The sequence below is a fragment of the Trichechus manatus genome, unplaced genomic scaffold, assembly GCF_000243295.1.
Source record: "Trichechus manatus latirostris isolate Lorelei unplaced genomic scaffold, TriManLat1.0 scaffold00165, whole genome shotgun sequence".
In the NCBI taxonomy this organism is placed as follows: domain Eukaryota; kingdom Metazoa; phylum Chordata; class Mammalia; order Sirenia; family Trichechidae; genus Trichechus; species Trichechus manatus.
The window spans coordinates 2,295,901-2,314,595 of NW_004444101.1; the positions used below are offsets into that span (position 1 = coordinate 2,295,901).

Here is an 18,695-nt window from a genome sequence, read left to right on the forward strand (position 1 = left end):
AAAAAAAAAAGGGGGAGTTTCCTTGGGGGTGTGGCCTGCATCCAATATATACGGACTTTCTGGCAAAGCTCACCGGCTTTTGCTTTGCTGTGGACCTTGCATTCAGCTCGCCAGCATCTGACCTCCAATTCTTGGGACTTGGGCCAGTAGTCTGCTGTTTCACCTGCCGATCGTGGATTTGTCACCCTTTACAGTGTGAGCCAGGAGCCTGCTGTCTGACCTGCCAGTCTTAGGTTTGTCAGCCCCTGCAGCTATGTGAGTCAGGAGAAGCCTCCAGCCTGACGCCTGACCCATGGACTTGGGACTTGCCAGCCTCTACAACCATGTGAGCCATTTCCTTGAGCTAAATCTCTCTCTCTACATGTATTATATATATATGCTTCACTGGTTTTGCTTCTCTAGAGAACCCAGCCTGAGACAATATATCTTGGCAATCTTTCAGTGATAGTACACAAAGATTCTTACACTTTTTTATGGCTATGTAATACTCCATTGTGTGCATGCACCCTACTCACTGAACCAGTCACCTACTGATGGACCTTTAGGCCCGTCCTTTGCCATGTTGTGATGAATGGCCTGTGTCTGCTTCCGTGTATCCAAAGGGGTACTTCCTATAAATGGATTGTTGGGTCAAAAGGTATACACAGTTGTAATTTTGATGGATATTGCCAGATTGCCCTCAACAGAAGCTATACGAATTTACACTCTGAACAAAAATGTATCCATTTTTAAACCCTTTACCAATGATAGGTGAAAATTCATATCTTAGTGGGTTTTACTTTGCATTTATCTTACGAGCAACCCTAAACATCTTTTCATATGTCTAAGAAGCATTTGTATTTGTAGGTACTTTTCTGTGACCTGTCAATTCATATTTTTACCTATTATAGTAAAACCTGCAAAAGCTGGAAACTGTGTAAGGTGGAAACCTGTCAGAGAAGGACAACTCAGATATCTTCCACTAATAGGGAGCGATAGAAAAGTGGTAAGACTGTACTCTGTCAAAGGTGGAAAACTCGCAAGACCTGGAAAAACAAGGCAGTCCTATAGAGTTCCGGCTTTACCAGGTTTCACGGTATAGGGTTTTGGTCCTTATTGATTTGAGGGGGTTTATTACAAAACAGAGAAAATAGCTCTTTGTTATGGTCTGACTTGTAAATATTTCCACTCACTTTGTCATTTCCCTTTTGACTTTGCTTATAGTCATTTTTATTTCATTTTTCTCTATTAGTTTTATCAGTGTCTTATAGTTACAGGATTTTTGTCATAGCTACTAAAGCCTTCCTCACATTCAGGTTATGAAAGAATTTTCCTACGTTTTGTTTTTTTTTCCAGGACTTTTTTTTTCTTCTCTTGTGTCTTCAGTAATGTTATTGTTTTCTTATTTCTTCATATAGATCTTGCATCTTGAATGTTCTTTTTGTAGGCACTTCACTCTCGTATACTGGTAAAAATTAGGATCTTCTCCTTGGTGTATCTTCTAACCAGTTGTTGTTTTTATAAATGAAGGATAGTAATTTCCATTTATTAATCTTTTTCAGTTAGTTCTTCTGGATTTTCCAGGTGCGAACATATCATCTGCAAATAATGGTAATTTTACCCAGTTTTTCCATTTTTATGCTTAGAATTTTGTTTTCTTATCTAACTATGTTGACTACCCACTACTCACTGCCGTCAAGTTGATTCCAACTCATAGCAACCCCACAGGGTTTCCAAAGCTGTAAATCTCTACGGAATTGGACTGCCACACCTTTCTCCCGTGTAGCCTTTGGGTTGAAGTGGGTATATTTTATCAAGTTGAGGTTTCCCTCTATTCCTATTTTATTGAGTGTGCATGTTTTGCTTTGTTTTTTCAATTAAGAATGCTTTTTTAAATCTTACCAAAAGCCCTTATAGCATCTATAGAGATGGTTATATGATTTTTCTCCTTTGAACTACTAATATGGCAAATTAAATTTAAAATTTTCTTACACTGATCATTCTTGCTTTATTACAATAAATCCTTTCGGATCACAGTGAATTATTCTTTTGCTATGCTCTTGGATTCTGTTTGCTATTATTTTATTTAAGATAGTTGCATCAGTATTTGTATATAAAATTGACTTGTAGTTTTCTTCTATTCTTTTTGCTTTTTTTTTGTCAAATTTGGGTATTAATGATATGCTTACTTCATAAAACTAATTTGGACACTCTCTGTTTTTCTGTATTTCAAGATAAAAAATAAAAATAGCAGAAGCAGAATAAATCATTCTTGGTAACTTCATGTACATTAATTTGTTTCTTAGCCTTCTATCGCCAATTAGTATTGCTCTAAAGAATGTGTTTTTTTCCCAATATGGTCTTAAATTTTTTTCATAAAGTTATTTGACGCTCCATAGTTGTTTTTTATGGTTAATACATTTAAAATTGTTGACATTCTTCTCTGTCGACCATAATATTTATAATAATATTTATAACTGAGAAAAGGCTCTCTCACTATAGGCAATGAGGCTCCTGGTAAGGTCAGATCGGATTCTGCGACATGGAGGATATTCTTAATTCTAATTTTTAATTGAAACATATAAACATTTCAGCTCCAATATACTCACAGGTGCTGTCTTTTAGCCTCCATTCAGACTGCTTTTCTTTGGCAAATATATTTACAAGAGAAAACTCACCTTCCAAAAGTGGGTTTTTGGATTATTTTTGAAAGTTTTCCTAATTTTAGATGATGCAAAATTGAATGTCTCCTAAATTTTATTCCATTCCACTACAGTAACTAGATTTATCTGACCAAAGACGGGGGCTCCATTACTGGACTCTCCTCAGAGTGGAGATTTGCCAAAGCACAATTTGTCACAGCGGCAACGGTTGTCGGGGCGATGGAGACAATAACCAATGCCACAACTCTTACAGAGAAGTGGGGCCAGGAGGGTCACTCTGAGGAGTCGAACCCCAGCTTCAGTCCCAGGAGTTTATTTTATAGTCAATACAGCAAGCAGTGAAGCAGATAACAGAACAATGGGCTTTGGGTGAATAACAATAAGTTTCGGGCAAGGGAGGAGGAATTCAGGTAAACAAGCCAATCAGTAACGGGTTTGGAAAAACAAGTCGTGACAAGTCTCAACATGTTGGGGAGCATAGAGGCCTTTATACATCCATATTTTAATGGCACGTATCCCCACAACAATTCTCACCCAACTTTTAAGTCCTGGCCTTTAAATATATTTTCTCCTGTTTTTTTACAGATACACGCCAGTGTCTTCCTGCCTGCAGCCTTTGTTTTTAATAATTACAATCAGCTAAAACCTTCCAATCAAAACTGCGCGTGTATAATACTCTTTGCCAAGAACAAGTGACTCATTTTCTTAACTAAGTTTTAAACATTTCTGTAGACATTTCACTAGTAGGTGCGGCTCCTGAGAAAGTCTCAGGTTTGGGAATTTGCAAATAAAAACTGAAGAGAGAACAAAAATACCAATAATAATAATAATCAAGTAGGAACTGTTTTGCTGGTTTCTTTTCATCGACTCAGCTTTGAACAGAGGAAGTGGAAAAGCAGTTTCTCTTTCTCCGTCACGTAAATGCTGACAATTTCAGAGAGCATTGATTTGAATGGAGTGTCAAAGAATCAACGTGTCCCCGGACCCCGGTCCCCTCCGCTTGGGTCACAGCACTACACAGCTCCAAGGGGCTCCGTGTACACTGGGTTCAATGCTGGGCCTCTTGGACGCCCGGACCTCCTCCCACTCCATACATTTTGTCGTCTTGATCTTGAATCACAGATAGTCACATCATCAAAGCAAGGAGGGAGTCAAAGGATGTGGCTTTTTTCTTGCCATTTTGTAATCATGTAACAAAAAAAAAACCCAAACTCTTTGCTGTAGAGTCAGTTCTGACTCATGGCGATCCCATGTGTTAGAACTGCTCCATAGGGTTTTCTGGGCTGTAATCTTTACGGAAGCAGATTGCCAGACCCTTCTTCTGCAGTGCCACTGGGTGTGTTCAAACCACCAACCTTTAGGTTAGCATTTGAGCACAAACTGTTTGCGCCACCCAGAGACCTAAGCATATAATAGTAGCATAAAAGGTACTTATAAGCTGGATTTTTTTCCCACAATTTTTAACAACGCTGAATTTTAATTCCTTTTGCTAATTAAAGGGTTTAATTGTTCCTGTAAATAAACAATAATGAACTACATGCATATATAAAACAACGTCTCTTTGTGCCTGAAAATTCAGAAGCAGAAAAACAAAAGCACCAACATGAGGAGAAAATGAGTTCCCCTTGGTAATTTGCAAATATTTCCTCATTTCCTTTCCCTGTTTGAGATGGTTAACGGCAGTGAACTTTGTAGCTATCTTCATTGTCTAAAAATGCTCTTTTTATGAGAAGCTATCTTCGTTAACCTTGTGATTCTGTCAAAAAAATGAAAGAAAGAAAGAAAAACCAACTCTGACAAATCTTTTCTTCAAAAAAGGGGGAAGAAGAGATTTTGTAAGATGAATCTTAAAATACTGTGACATTTATTCATTCCTGCAACACATGTTTATGGAGCACATACTATATGCCAGCCTCTGCTCTAGGCCCTGGGGATATAAGAGAGCAAAGAGACCAAACCCCTGCCCTCGTGAGGCTTCCATAAAAAAAGAGAAGCAAACACTGCTGTTGAGTCAATTCCGACTCATGGTGACCCCATGTGTTACAGAGTACAACTGCTCTATAGGGTTTTCTTGGCTGTAATCTTTATGGAAGCAGATCACCAGGCCTTTCTTCCACAGCACCTTTAGCTTTGTGGTCAAGTGCAAACTGTTTGTGCCACACAGCCATGGCTCACAGGGCTTAGATTTGTCAAAAAATAATGGAACGAAATAGAAATTAAAATATACAGAGAGTTTATTCGAGCAGTTATTCTGTATGTATACAGGGAAGCCATTTCTAAAGAAACAAATGGCTTGATGCAGACTCGTTACAATGAGGAAAAAGAGGAAATAGAGTAGAAGATTAACCATGGCTAATCCTAACGTGATTGACTGAATCATGCCCCCCTCTCATTTGCACAAATCCTCAGGTGTTGTCGGAAGGTTTTTTGTTTTTAATAATATTTTATGGTTTTCAGTGAAGGTTTACAGAGCAGTTTAGGTTCCCAGTCAACAATTTCTACACAAGTTGTGCAGTGACATTGGTTACATTCTTCACAATCCATGAACATTCTCAATATTTCCATTCTGGTTGTTCTGTTTCCATGAATCTAGTTTCCCTGCCCCCTTACATTCTCATCTTTGTGTTAAAGTAATTGTAGACCATTGGTCGCATATAAATGATTGTTTAAAGAAGCACAGTACTTACGGGTGGTATTCATTATTTTTTGAGCCAATTTGTTATTTAGCTACAAGGCGACCTCAAGCGTTGCTTTCAGTACAAGGTTTGAACAAGGTTTGAAGAGTCCTCCAGTCTCAACCCGTCCAGTAAGTCTGTTTTTTGTTTGTTTGTTTTAATTTTTTACAAATTTGAGGTTCTGTTCCACATTTTTCTCCCATTCTATCAGGCCCATCTATTGTGGCCCTGATTAGAACGTTCGGTCAGTAGCAGCAGCTGGGCACCATCCAGTCTTGTAGTCTGGTGGTTTCCGAATAATCAAAGCTAACTCAACTACTCAGGAAGTTCCAGAGGTTTAGAATTGTCTTCTCAGCAAACAAGGGCAAAGACTAATTCACGTTTTGGTGATGTTAAATTCTCTGTTTGCACAACGGAAACTTTAAATGAGTTTATGGTTAACGTACGTTTTGTCACAAAGGGGTTTGCGAAGTCCTGACCACCGTGTCAGGCTGGGCCTCAGTTTCCCTATTATTAACAGAGTCTACTGGGGGGGGGTGTCAGTCAATGAGCAAAGACCAAGGGCGTACATAACACGTAACAGAGACTGAAGTGGCTCCAGAGACTGGGGTGAAGGGTAGGCTGGGGTCTACCTCACCTAGGATGATCAAGAAGCAGTGCACATGGAGCAAAGTCCTGAAGATAGAAGAAGGGTGTCCCACACAGACAACAGCAAGTGCAAATGTCCTGGGGTAGGGCTATGTTTGGCTCGCTTGAGGACCATGGAGGCAGTCAGTGAGCTGGAGTGGTGTAGGAGAGGCGACAGTGGGAGGGAGGAGGTCATGGAGAGGATTGTGTCCCCCCAAAATATCTGTCGTCTTGGCTAGGTCATGATTCCCAGAATTGAATGATTGTCTACCATTTTGTCATCTGATGTGATTTCCCTATGTGTTGTAAATGCTGTCACTAGGATGTGATCAGGTGGATTAGTGGCAGTTATGTTGATGAGATCTACTAGATAGTGTCTTAAGCCAATCTCTTTTGAGATATAAAAGAGAGAAGCGAGCAGAGAGACATGGGGACTTCATACCACCAAGAAAGCAGTGCTGGGAGCAGAGCATGTCCTTTGGACCTGGGAGTTCTGTGCTGAGAAGCTTCCAGACCAATGGAAGACGGATACAACACAAGGACCTTCCTCCAGAGCTGACAGAGAAAGCCTTCCCCTGGAGCTGACGCCCTGAATTCGGACTTGTAGCCTACTGGACTGTGAGAGAATAAACTTCTCTTTGTTAAAGCCATCCGCTTGTGGCAGTTCTGTTATAGCAGCACCAGATGACTAAGACAGAGGAGGTCACGGGGTCAGTGATGAAACAACAGCAGAAGAGACGCGTGGATGCAGAGGCCAGATCAAGCAGGACCTTGTAGGCTCCTGCAGGGCTTTGGGCTTCTGATCTGAGGGGGATGGGGTACTGTTGGTGGGATCTGAGCTGAGGGGGACATGAGCCACAGGTGGGATGCAGGGCTGCCCTGGACAGTTGTGCAGGTGTGCACTACACAACTCAGAGGCACTTGTAACATCAGGCACAACTGGACCTGGCAAAAGCCTTCGCTGGGTGCAGCAGCTTTTGGTCTTACCATGTCAAATGCCATCCCCTCAGCAGATCTGGCATGCCCTTAGCTGTCCTCCACTTGGTGGCCGTGGCCAAGCCCCCTGTGAATGGACAGATGCCAGCTAGCAGGCGTTGGGGGGCACTGCCTCCCCCAGGACTGCCCTGGTCTCAGACACTTAGCATCGGAGTTCTATGAAGTAAAAAGACCCCTGTTCCCACCCAGGGCAGCCTGGAAGGGAAAAGCTGCAGAAGTGCGGCAGGTAGGAGGGGGGGGTCCGTGGGGATGTGGGGCGTGCTGACAGCTGGCTGCTGGGTGCCACCCTTCCAGGTACAATGCACAACCTTGTGACCATGTCCAGTGCTGCTTCGGGGTGACGGCGATCTCAACCCCACCGTAAGATTTGAAGCACCAATCTGGTTCAGCCCCTGCCCAAGAAAACCATCACGGCCCATTTTATTATTTTTTAAACAAATAAAAGGAAACATGAATGTTTTCCCCAGGGGGCCAGTTTCGAGAGCAGTAAAGACTTAATTATGCCGGATATGTAATTAAAGCCATACTACTTGGAATCTAATTGTCTGCTCTGCTGCCTGCCTTGCCCCTCATCTACCAATCATAGTAATAATAATAGTGGTGTTATAGATTGAATTGTGAACCCCCAAAATTTATGTTGAAGTCCTAACCCCTGTTGTTATTGTTGTTAGGTGCCCTGGAGTCAGTTCTGACTCATAGCAACCCTACGTACAACAGAACAAAACACTGCCCGGTCCTGTGCCATCCTCACAGTCATTGCTGTGTTTGAGTTCACTGTTGCAGCCACTGTGTCAACCCATCTCGTTGAGGGTCTTCCTCTTTTTCACTGACCCTCTACTTTACCAAGCATGATGTCCTTTTCCAGGGACGTGTCCCTCCCGACAACATGTCCAAAGTACGTGAGATGAATTCTAGCCATCTTTGCTTCTAAGGAGCATTGTGGCTGTACTTCTTCTGAGACAAATTTTTTCGTTCTTCTTGCAGTCCATGGTATATTCAATATTCTTCGCCAACACCATAATTCAAAGGCGTCAATTCTTCTTTGGTCTTCCTTATTCATTGTCCAGTTTTCACATGCATATGAGGCATACCTTAGTCTTTAAAGTGACCCCTAGACCAAAACCAAACCCGTTGCCGTTGAGTCGATTCGAACTCATAGCGACCCTATACCTGTTAATTGGAAATAGAGTCTGTGAAGACGCTGTCAGTTAGCCTGAGGTCATACTGGAGTAGTGGGGTCCTGATCCCATCTGAGTGATGTCCTCATTTAGAGGAGAGACCTGGAAACAGAGGAAGACACCCACGTGACCACAAGGAACAAGGAACACCTGGGCCATCAGAAGCTGGGACAGACAAGGAAGCGTCCTCCCCTAGAGGCTTTGAGGAGAACATGGCCCAGCTGGCACCCTGAATTCAGACTTCTAGCTTCCAGAGCTGTGAAGCAGTACATTCTGTTCTTATAAGTCACTCGATTTGTGGTCTTTTGTTACAGCAGCCCTAGGAAATGAATACAAATAATAATAATAGTAATTCGAGCCCAGCTTGCCCAACTAAGGAGCCCTGGTGGCGCAGCAGTTAAGCGCTCAGCTGCTAACCACCAAAAGCTCAGCAGTTCAAACCCACCAGCCGCTCTGCAGGAGAAAGATGTGGCAGTCTGCTTCCATAAAGATTACAGCCTTGGAAACCCTATGGGGCAGTTCTACTGTGCCCTATAGGGTTGCTATGAGTCAGACTCAACTAGATGGCCAACATTTTTTTTTTTTTTAGCCCTAAAAAAGCCTTAGGTGAAGGCATGAGGTAGCTTCATGAAATGGAGTTAGAAGTGTTTTGCTTTATCGACAACGGTGAGATCTGGGCCGGAGTGAAGTGCAGTCCATTCCACAGACAGTGCCACTTAGTGAACGAAACATGTAAGTCCTCAAGCCATTCCAGCTGCGCCGTCAGCCAGAGCCTTGCTTCAAGCCCTTATCGTGTCTCTCCAGACTGCAACAAGCTCATGCCCTATTTATCCAGCAGATGTGTTTTGACCACCTGTTATGTGCCAGGCCCTGGGATGGGAAGGGGGAGGAGGCTAGGCGCCCAAGGAGCTGAGCTTATCAGGGGAACAGACAATGACAGGAAGTGTGGAACACCAACAGCAGGAAGCACAGGGCTCCAGTGAGGACACCGAGGGGCTTCGGTGCCCCTCAGACTCTGAAGGGCTGGCACAGGGAAGGCTTCTCTGAGAAAGTGGTGTCTAAGCTTAGGAAAGCATAGGCATTAGAGAGGCAAAGAAGGGGAAAACGTTCCCGAGCAGAAGGAATAACATTTTTGTCCTGACTCCCTTTCCTCCGCCTGGCTCCTCTCCCCCCGCTCACTGAGAGCCAGAGTCTCTTAGAAAGAAAAAATGATGCCGTCCCTCCACTGTCTAAAATCATTCTGTGGGGCTTTTGGAATCAAGTTCCAGCTCCTTCCCTGTTTCTTCCGGGTCCACGCCTACGTGGTGAACCTCATATTTCAAGAGCAGCTGGGATGGCCCCCTCCCCAGGAGCCTGACCCCCCAGGGCGGCCATTACCAATCACAGGGACACTGGCACAATGCGTGGGCAGGATTTGTAGGCAACAAGCTTGAAAGAGAACAATTTGTGAAGAATGTCTGCCTTGAGCATCGCGCTCTTTTAAAGAAGTCAGTCTATGTGGGATCAGATTGACAACACCAAATCCAAAGGTAGGTGAGGAAGTTTGGGGGAAGTGAGTTTATGTTAAGCCAGAGGAACAATTCGGAAAAGGAGGGTGAGAATGGTTGCACAACTTGAAGAATATAATCAATGTCACTGAATAGTACATGTAGAAATTGTTGGATTGGTGTTTGTTCTGCTGTACACAGTCGCAACAATTAGAAAAAAAATGTTTAAAGAGATCAAAGGAGTACTAAAAGTCATAAGGCGAGGACAGGAAAGGATCCACGCAGTCCGCTGCAGGCTCCTGGGAGGCACACGGCGGGACGGTCTGCACGTCTCATCGCCCCGGCCTCCTCGATCCATCTACACTGCAGGCTGCCGGGGCAGGCCCGGTCCTCTGCATTTCGGGCACTGAGCCGGGCACACGGCGGGCGCTCCACACCCGGAGGCTGTCAGCTCCGGCCTGGCCGCGGCTCCAGGGCAGGCTGTGGGCACCAAGGCCCGAAGAAATGAATGAGGTCACGAAAGCCACGCAGACGCCCAAGCGCTGGGCCCTTAGGCTCCGGATCAAACTCGGCAGCCCCAGCCTTGCGCCCAGCCCCGCCCCTGGCCGCCACTAGCCAATCATAGAGGGCCGCAAGATCTGTGCCCGCCTCCCAGGCGTCCCCTCTGCCAGTCAGCGAGGACCGAGCGTGCCGTCGCCAAGCTCCGCCTCATCGGCTCAGGCCGCTGTTCGGGGGTCAGGCTCCCAATAAAGTTCTTCGGGATTTTGATTTTTTTTTTAAAGCGCCCGTTCAGACGCGCCGCCGCCCGAGAGAGCGGGCGAGTCCCCGCCCTGCAACTTCCGGTCCCGCCGCCGCGGAGCCGGTGCTGCGGTGAGGGGCCGCGTCTCGCCGCCGCCGCCGAGCGGGCGGGGCATGGTGTTGGGCCCCGGGCCGCCTCGCCTGTCTCGGGGTGCCCAGGTGAGGCCGCTGGCTCTCCGGGGAGGTCGCAGGGCGTGCCGGCCGGGTCCCCGAGCCTCTGGTCTCGCGCCGGGCCGCCTCAGGTCGCGCTTCTCCGGTCGGGCGCGGGACGGTCGGGTGGGCGGCCCCGGCTGATGGACGCGGCGGGGCGGCTCCGCGGGCAGGGGGCACTTTAGGGACAAGCATCGCGCCGAGCCCCGCCGGTGCTGCCTTTGCTGCGCTGCACCCCGCCCCTGTCCGCAGCGCTGCCGGGGGGCCGCCGGCTCCATTTCACAGGAGGGAACTGGGGCCCGCGCGCCGCGCCCAAGGTCACGGCTCCCGAGTGGCTGGAGGGACTCGGACGCAGGCGCCGGACTGCGGATTGATGTGGGAGTCGCGCTAGGCCCTGGGAGCAGTAGGCCCGGGGGGATGGTGAGCACTCCCCCTTGCAGCTTACCTGCAGTGGGAAGGATGGAGGAATACCGAGGGGCGCTACCCACAATTGGGGGCGCCAAGGTTAGTGTGGAAATTTTCCCCGGGAAGGGCGAAGAGGAGGGAGGACATCTTCAAAGCATGAGTGCATCTACGTCCTGGATTCTGGGTCTGGTTCTGCTGGTGTGTGATCTTGGGCGTGGCCTTCCCCTCCCTGGGCTCAGTTTCCTTACAGCATGCCCAGTTGTACTTTTGCTCCTCTGTGCTCATTCCCTCCTGCGCCCAAGTGGGATCAGGATAGATTGGAGTCTCCTAGAAGGCTTCTTGGAGGAGATGCTAGGATCTGGGTAGAGACTCAATGGAAGGGATGGTGAAGGGAAGCGGGCCATTGCAGTCCTGGGTGTCAGGATGAACAGAACCTTCCAGAAATGAGCAGGGTGTTGGGGAACCGTGTGGAGGCTGGCCTGCCTGGTGTAGAGTATTCTTGTGTGAGGAGGGGGGTGAAGGTGTGGGATCCCTTACAGGTACTGGGATGGGACAGGTGAGAGAGATGTCTAGAAGCAGCAATCCCTAGGCTTAGTGGTGTGGGGCTTGATGGCACCCTCCTGGGCATACGTGCCATTCAGATAGTAGACGAAGCAGGTAGGGGTAGGTTTCTTACTGAAAACAAATGGGGCTGGACTCCATAGGTTGGCCATCCAACCAGGGGGCACCACTGCCGTCTGAGAGTTCCTGGGCACTGCATTCTGATGGAGGGTGGCGTGTGGACTTCTTGGTGTCCTGTTCTGGGCCCCTTTGGCTGGACAAGTCGAGTGTTGCCTGCAGTTCCATCTTTTACACAAGGGCCGAAGGAATTGTAAACGAAGAGGTCCGCATACCTCCAACTGACTGGCCCGTGGTGTCCCGCACACATGGCATGGCCTGATTTTGCCACTACACACACTAATGCTGAGCCAGTAAAATGGCGCAGAATCCTCGTCTTTGAACAATCTGAAAGCAAGTCCCCCCAGAGGAGGAACTTCACTGGGCAAAATGGCAACTTGTGGAATTTAGAGCCTGAGCATGCTATTCAAAGTAGCTGATCTTTTCCTGAAAATGCTGCCTCAGTCCGAGTGTAGTTTGCAGCGAAGGAGAAGTTTAGTTTTAAACCAGATCCTTGAGACGCAAAACCCAGTGAAGAAGAAAAGAGAATTTGGAAGCAACTGCAGGTATCCCACTAACCCCTTGACAGTTTGAATAGTTATTTTTGTTCACATCCCTTTGTATAGATTTAGTATGACAGCTATGGAAACATTCCTAAATTATACTTTGGTTTATTCCTAAAGTGGAATGCAAGAATGATTCCAGTACTGGAGACATAGATGGCCATAATATACTTGATTTCCTAGACTGTCAGGGAAACAAGTTTTCTATTCTGTGGAAAAGAAAGCATGAGTGTTTATTTTCTTTCTACCTTGCACAGTCAGTGTTTTATTAAAGGCCACAAATTGTTGAAGGTAACAAGTCAGGAATCTGACTCTTTCAGGGGTAAGTGTGGGGCATTGCCTGCGGAGAAGAACTCTTTGGGATGGTACCAAAAACCCGTCGCCATCAAGTTGATTCCGACTCATAGCAACCCTACAGGACTGAGTAGAACTGCCCCATAGGGTTTCCAAGGCTGTAATCTTTAGGGAAACAGACTGCCCCATCTTTCTCCTGCAGAGTGGCTGGTGAATTTGTTCTGCTGACCTTTGGTTTAGCAGCTGAGTGCTTAACCACTGCACCACCAGGGCTCCTTTCTGGGGTGGTAAACAAAAATAAAAAACAAAGCCATTGCTGTTGAGTTGATTTGAACTCATAGTGACCCTATAGGACAGGGTAGAACTGCCCCATAGGATTTCCAAGGAGCAGCTGGTGGATTCGAACTGCTGACCTTTTGGTTAGCAGCTGAGTTCTTAACCACTTCACCACCAAGGATCCTATGGAGTGGTAGGAGGATGTAAAAAGGAATTCAGAGCAGTCCACAGACTGCAGTGCCACAGAAGAATCTTCTTGGTGACGAACCTTTCTTTCTATGCATGGTTGCATTAGCCAGGATTTTCTGAGGGGCTACTTCAGTGCAGATCCCCCGGGAGCTGGGCGTGGACCAGGCATGAGCCCTGGCCCTTGCTTTTCCACGAGCTCTTTAGTATGATACAGCCTACCAAGCTCTCCGCGTGCTTTGATTGTATTTGTTATTTTTTTGCTGGATTGGCATTGCTGAGGTCAGCCAGAGGATAAAAGCCAAGCAGACTTTGTGTGGTGCACGGTGCATCCAGCTGACCCCCGGGTGAGGGATACGCATCTTGGCCCATCATCAGGCAACCTGACCACGTGGCAGGACTGAAGTGCTCAAGTCGGGCACGTGGCCGTGACTTGGCTAGGAAAGCAAACATTGTTTTGTGATCCAGATCTGCTTATGGGATTCCTGACAAGATCATTCCAGGTCGGGACAGAGCAAGAGAGCTGGGCTCTCCACAGTCCTGTGTTTTCTGATAGCTGTGGGCAGAAGTCCCCACAGGTGTTCCTGACTCTCTCCTCCACCCTCCCACTTCGTGAAGTTACCCCATCAAGAGGGCCGGTAGCTCCCTTGCCCAGGGTAGAGCTGTGAAGATGTGTGTGCTTCTGGGCTGTGGTCCGTGTCTCTGTGTAGGTCTATGGGGAGATAGCATGTGGAACAAGGACACTAGTGTTGGGTTTTTTCATGTTTTTGTAAACTTTATCGAGGTATGAGTGAAATACATTAAAGAGCGTGTATTTAAAGAGGACAGTTTCATCAGTTTTGATGTGTATCTGCACCCCTGAAACACCATTGCGCTGAAGATAAAAGTATTTCGGTCATCCCTAGGAGGGACACCAGTGTTTCTGTGGTGGCTTCTAGCAGCCCAGTGGCCTTGGACACCCCACTTTGTAGGCCACCATTGTCCCAGGGCCCACAGCTGTAAAATGGAGTGGGAATGGGGAGTAGAGTTGCTGCCTAGATTTGAAATTCGAGGAACTTGTTTTGTCACAGCTTTTGAAAGTGAAGCACTGCGGCACCCTGATTCCCCAAGAGGGTGCTGCGCCCCTCGGTCTGTGGTGGACAGATGGACTACAGGGGACAGGCGGATCACCGGTGTACAGTCGTGGACCGTGTGGACCCCTCGCCGTGGTGGCACGCTGGGCGAGACACTCAGGATTCCCCTAGACCGTACGCACCATGTGACTTTGTCAGCCTCGCGCCCCGGGCCTGGCACGCTCCTGGCATCTAGTGGGTGCCCGGCAAATCTTCGCTAAATGCATGACTCTCCATTCCTTAATCTGTACTTTAAAAAATTCGACCAATGGACGATGGAATAGAGAGTACCAAATTCATTATGAAATGATCCGGTCTTACGTTGCACCTCGTGTGTGTGGGAAAAAAGCTTTAGAAACCTGTACATTTTTCTCAGTGTTGGTGTCTAGAGACATGCCCTTGACCCCATGTTTATTCCTGTTTTTAGGGTAAAGGCAGCAGTGATGCTAACTCTGGCAAGCAAATTGAAGCGGGATGATGGTCTCAAAGGGCCCCGCTCGTCAGCCACAGCTTCCGACTCCACACGGAGGGTGTCTGTGAGGGACAAGCTGCTCGTCAAAGGTAATGATGTGCACGCAGGTCGGGCTGGCGAAGAGTTAACTTTGAGTAGAGGCTCTGTTGGATATGAAGCAGCCTATAGCTGAATAGAATACCTGTTTGAAAATACTTAAAAATCTAACCATGTATCACCTACGTGGAAGGCCTTGGTGCTGTGCAGACACTGAGGATGTGAATGGCGGGCAAATGGTGTTAGAAACCAGGGTGTCTTATACACTTTGAGTGTTCTTTATGGGGTCTACCAGCATGCTAGCGTGAAGAACAGGCGCTGGGAGTCAGCAGGCCCAGTCTTGTTAGGTGCTGCCCTTACCTAACCAGATATGTGAGTGTGTACAAGTGTGTGAATGAGTGTATGCACGTGTGTGCGTGTGCGTGCGTGCGTGCGTGTGTGTGTGTGTAGTATTTCTTCCTGCCTTCTCAGCACCATAGTTTCCTGTCCATAAGGGAGGGGGTTGAATTAGGGTATCCCTTATAGGGTTGCTATAGGATCGCTATGAATCGGAATCAACTCAGCAGCAGTGGGTTTGTTTTTTTGGTTTAAGATCCTTACAGAATCCATTTTATTCAGGTCAAAAGCCAAAGGAGAGCCTTCTGCAGACTTAGTTCTCTTGATGGAATTAACAACACGATTAGCGTCCTGGAGCTGTAGTCATTCTGCTCTCCTTGCTGATAAGGGAAGACTTTGTCTTTAGGGAAGGGTTCACCAAATGTGTGTACAGATGTGTGTGTGTGAATATGCATGTCTTTGTGTACTTGTGTAAATTTTGCATTTACTCATTTACAGTTCACCACTCATTTAAGTGCAAAGGCAGTTTCCCAGGATCACGAGGACTGCAAAATATGAAGCAGTTCCTGACCTTAAGGAGCTCGTAATTTGCAGTGCTTTTACTTTATTTTACAACATGTGTTGACACTTCTTAAGTGTATAGCAACTAGAAAGCAAGGAAAGGTTAAGTCGTTTGTTACAACTGCCTGTTTTCATGTTTTTTTAGGTGGACGATATGGGGATTGTTAGTGTTCGGTTGTCCTGAAGTGCATCTAATGACAGGAGAACTTGTGTGTTAAAAGCAATGTGTTCAGCCTTCCTGGAAGCGAACCTCTGCTAAGCGTGGGAAGGAATGGGAACAGGAAGGGTTTGGCTGGTGGAGACAGGACGAGTACTCTGCCTTGTTCTCCTCCTGCCTGTGGGTCTTACTTGGCTCTGGGAAAAGTAGCCTGGTGGCTGATAGGCTAACAGTGGAGTGTAAGAATGGCATTGTAGCGGGAGGGGGTGTCTGACCTCCTCTAACTTCAGGAGGGGGAGGAGAGAGAATCAGCATCAGCTAAAGGCTGATTGCCGTGAGGTGGAGGTCAAACCTACCTTCGTCATCCAACCTTCAAGTCTGACACCAGCTGTCCCTCATATGGCACTCCCTGCTTTTCTGCTGTGTTCTATAATTCATTGCAATGGCTTCACAGAACTCACAGACAATACTCACGATTATAAGGTTTATTAGGGAAGTAGCAGGTTACAATTCAGGATCAGGAATGACTGAGGATACAGTTCTTTGATCAGGACAGCTTCTTCTCAGCCATGCCCACAGGCAGGACTCTTTCTGGCCCTTGGCCTCTTGGCCCCTTGGCCCTTGGCCTGCTCTGGCAAGTGTTATAAAGCTCTTTAGTGCCACCAATAAATGCCCGAAGACACTCTGCCCCGCCAGTGAGCCTCGACCAGAAGGTGCTCAGATGTCTCGCTCCGTGGGTCGGCACGCCCACTGTAGCCATCTCGCTCCGTGGGTCGGCACGCCCGCTGTAGCCATCTCGCTCCGTGGGCTGGGAAGCCCACCACGCCATCTTGTGCTGGTCTCCTGGTTTTGCTGCCACCGTTTCTCTGCTGCTGTTTCTCACCGTCTAGTGCTGTCTCTGATGTTACAGTTTTCTCTGTCTTTTGGGTCTAGGAAGTTCCCGGCACAGGGACCCCAAGTGCAAAGGAAGAGCTCTGCTCCCGTCTCTTCTTGATGGTAGTGAGGTGCCCTCTTTCCACCTCTGGGATGGCTTATTTTAATCCTAATGGGATGGCAAAACTGACCAATCCCCTTGTTAGGGTTCCATATACCTTACCTGCATAGTCCCACCTCTAGAAGGGTGCCTTGCACCTTGTTTGCATTATTAGCAAGGTGTCTGTTACAGATGGAATTGTGTCCCTCCAAAAATGTGTGTCAACTTAGCTAGGCCATGATTCCTAGTGTTGTGTCATTGTTCACCATTTTGTCATCTGATGTGATTTTCTTATGTGTTGTAAATACTATCTCTGTGATGTTAACGAGGTAGGACTCAATCTACAGAATTAGATTGTATTTTAAGTCAATCTCTTTTGAGATATCAAAGAAGTAAGCAGAGAGACAGGGGGACCTCATACCACCAAGAAACAAGAGTCAGGAGCATAGTACATCCTTTGGACTTGGGGTCCCTGTGCTGAGAAGCTCCTTGACCAGAGGAAGATTGATGACAAGGACCTTACCCCAGAGCCAACAGAGAGAGAAAGCCTTCTTCTAGAGCTAGAACCCTAAATTTGGATTCTTAGTCACCTAGACTGTGAGAGAATAAACTTCTCTTTGTTAAAGCCATCCACTTGTGGTATTTCTGTTACAGCAGCACTAGATGACTAAGACACTGTCCGATCCTGTTGGTGGGCCACAAGCACCTTATTTGCATAGTCCCACCCAGTCATTGGTGGGGGTTGCAAGATCATGGCGAGAAAAGCCATGTAAAAGTGATCCATCGCACTGCATGGAGTGAGGATAGTTTTTTACCTGCTAAGGCAGTGAGAACACCAGATTATATTCAGAGTCTGTTACAGGAGCTGCAGAGGATGGAGGGGGGGGTATAGGCTAGAGTTCCTTGCTTGGGTGGGCCTGATAGGACTTGACTCTCTTCGCAGATTCTGGCTTCAAGGGTGCTACCTGCTGAGGAAGCCAGGAGCCAAACGAGCCAGGCCAAGGGGTTTGAGAGGCGTGTTGTTGCAGTCCTGTGAGTGGCAGTGTTTTCAGTGCCAGGGGAGGTGGAGTGTGGAAGGCCCAGCCTGTAGACTAACTCAGATTCTGGCTGGGCTGTCCATGGCTGCCTTCACCCTATCATCAGAGTGGTAGACCACAGCTGTGGTCCACTGAGCACTGAGGGCCAGGCCCCCTGGTGGGCATTGTATGGGGGTGATGCCTGTTCGACCTTTGCAAAGCCTTGCCAGCTGGGTGGTTTCATCCCCATTTTACAGCTGAAGAACTGAGACTCAGAGGTTAAGAAACGTGCCAGGTTGTAGCTGTTTTGCAGTATGAAAGGCAGACCCACATATGGGGTGAGGAGCAGGCTCTGGGAGCAGACCCAGCAAGCAAAAGCCTTGTGAGCAGAACAGAAGTGCAGGTCTGGAGAAGGAGAATCTAGAAGCCAGTCTGAGGTGCTGTTGGATTCACCTGGACGCGCTCAGTGGCTCTGGACCCTGACCCAGCCCAGCGCAGCCCACTGAGGCTCACCAAGCTGGAGCCCACCCCAGCCCTGGAACAGGAGATGGCTTTGTCAGGGTTCCTAGGGCCCAGCTAAGGTTCTTGAACCTTGCCAGACTCTTAAAGGAGAGATGCAGAACAACACATGACACCATTGTCATCCTGGTGATTGTCACAGTTCTGGGGCTGTCTCTGGGGCCCAAAGCGCTTGCAGCTGATGGGGGCTGTGGGCAGTAGCACTCTGTATGACCCTTGACATGGCCTCTAGCTGCCTGTGTCTTCTTCGGGGGCTCCTGGGCTGGGCAGGGCTGGCTGAGTGGTGAGTAGTTTGGGCTTGTGATGGAGGGTGGGTGAAGGGCAAGAGCAGCCCTGACCTGAGAGCCAGGCCCTGAACAGAGGGTGTCCTGACCTGAGAGCCAGGCCCTGAACAGAGGGTGTCCTGACCTGAGAGCCAGGCCCTGAACAGAGGGTGTCCTGACCTGAGAGCCAGGCCCTGAACAGAGGGTGTCCTGACCTCAGAGCCAGGCCCTGAACAGAGGGTGTCCTCACCTTAGAGCCAGGCCCTGAACAGAGGGTGTGTGACAGAGAAGACTGTGATGACTGGCACGTCCCCAC

General features: G+C 47.7%; 1 protein-coding gene across 5 annotated transcripts in view; it reads left to right on the top strand.

Annotated features, from left to right (window-relative positions):
* Positions 1 to 10,429: 10,429 nt before the first annotated feature.
* Positions 10,430 to 18,695, top strand: part of UBE2F (ubiquitin conjugating enzyme E2 F (putative)) — a 41,436-nt gene continuing 33,170 nt past the window's right edge. Inside the window, exons 1-2 of one of the 5 annotated variants that reach the window (XM_023740876.1) lie at positions 10,430 to 10,562; positions 14,474 to 14,607. In XM_023740876.1, the coding sequence (XP_023596644.1) occupies positions 14,490 to 14,607 (118 nt within the window). In that variant the 5' untranslated portion in view covers positions 10,430 to 10,562; positions 14,474 to 14,489. Of the gene's footprint in view, positions 10,563 to 13,892; positions 14,182 to 14,365; positions 14,608 to 18,695 lie in introns of those variants that run through there. The other 4 variants (XM_023740874.1, XM_004386465.2, XM_023740875.1 and 1 more) reach the window with 4 other exon arrangements.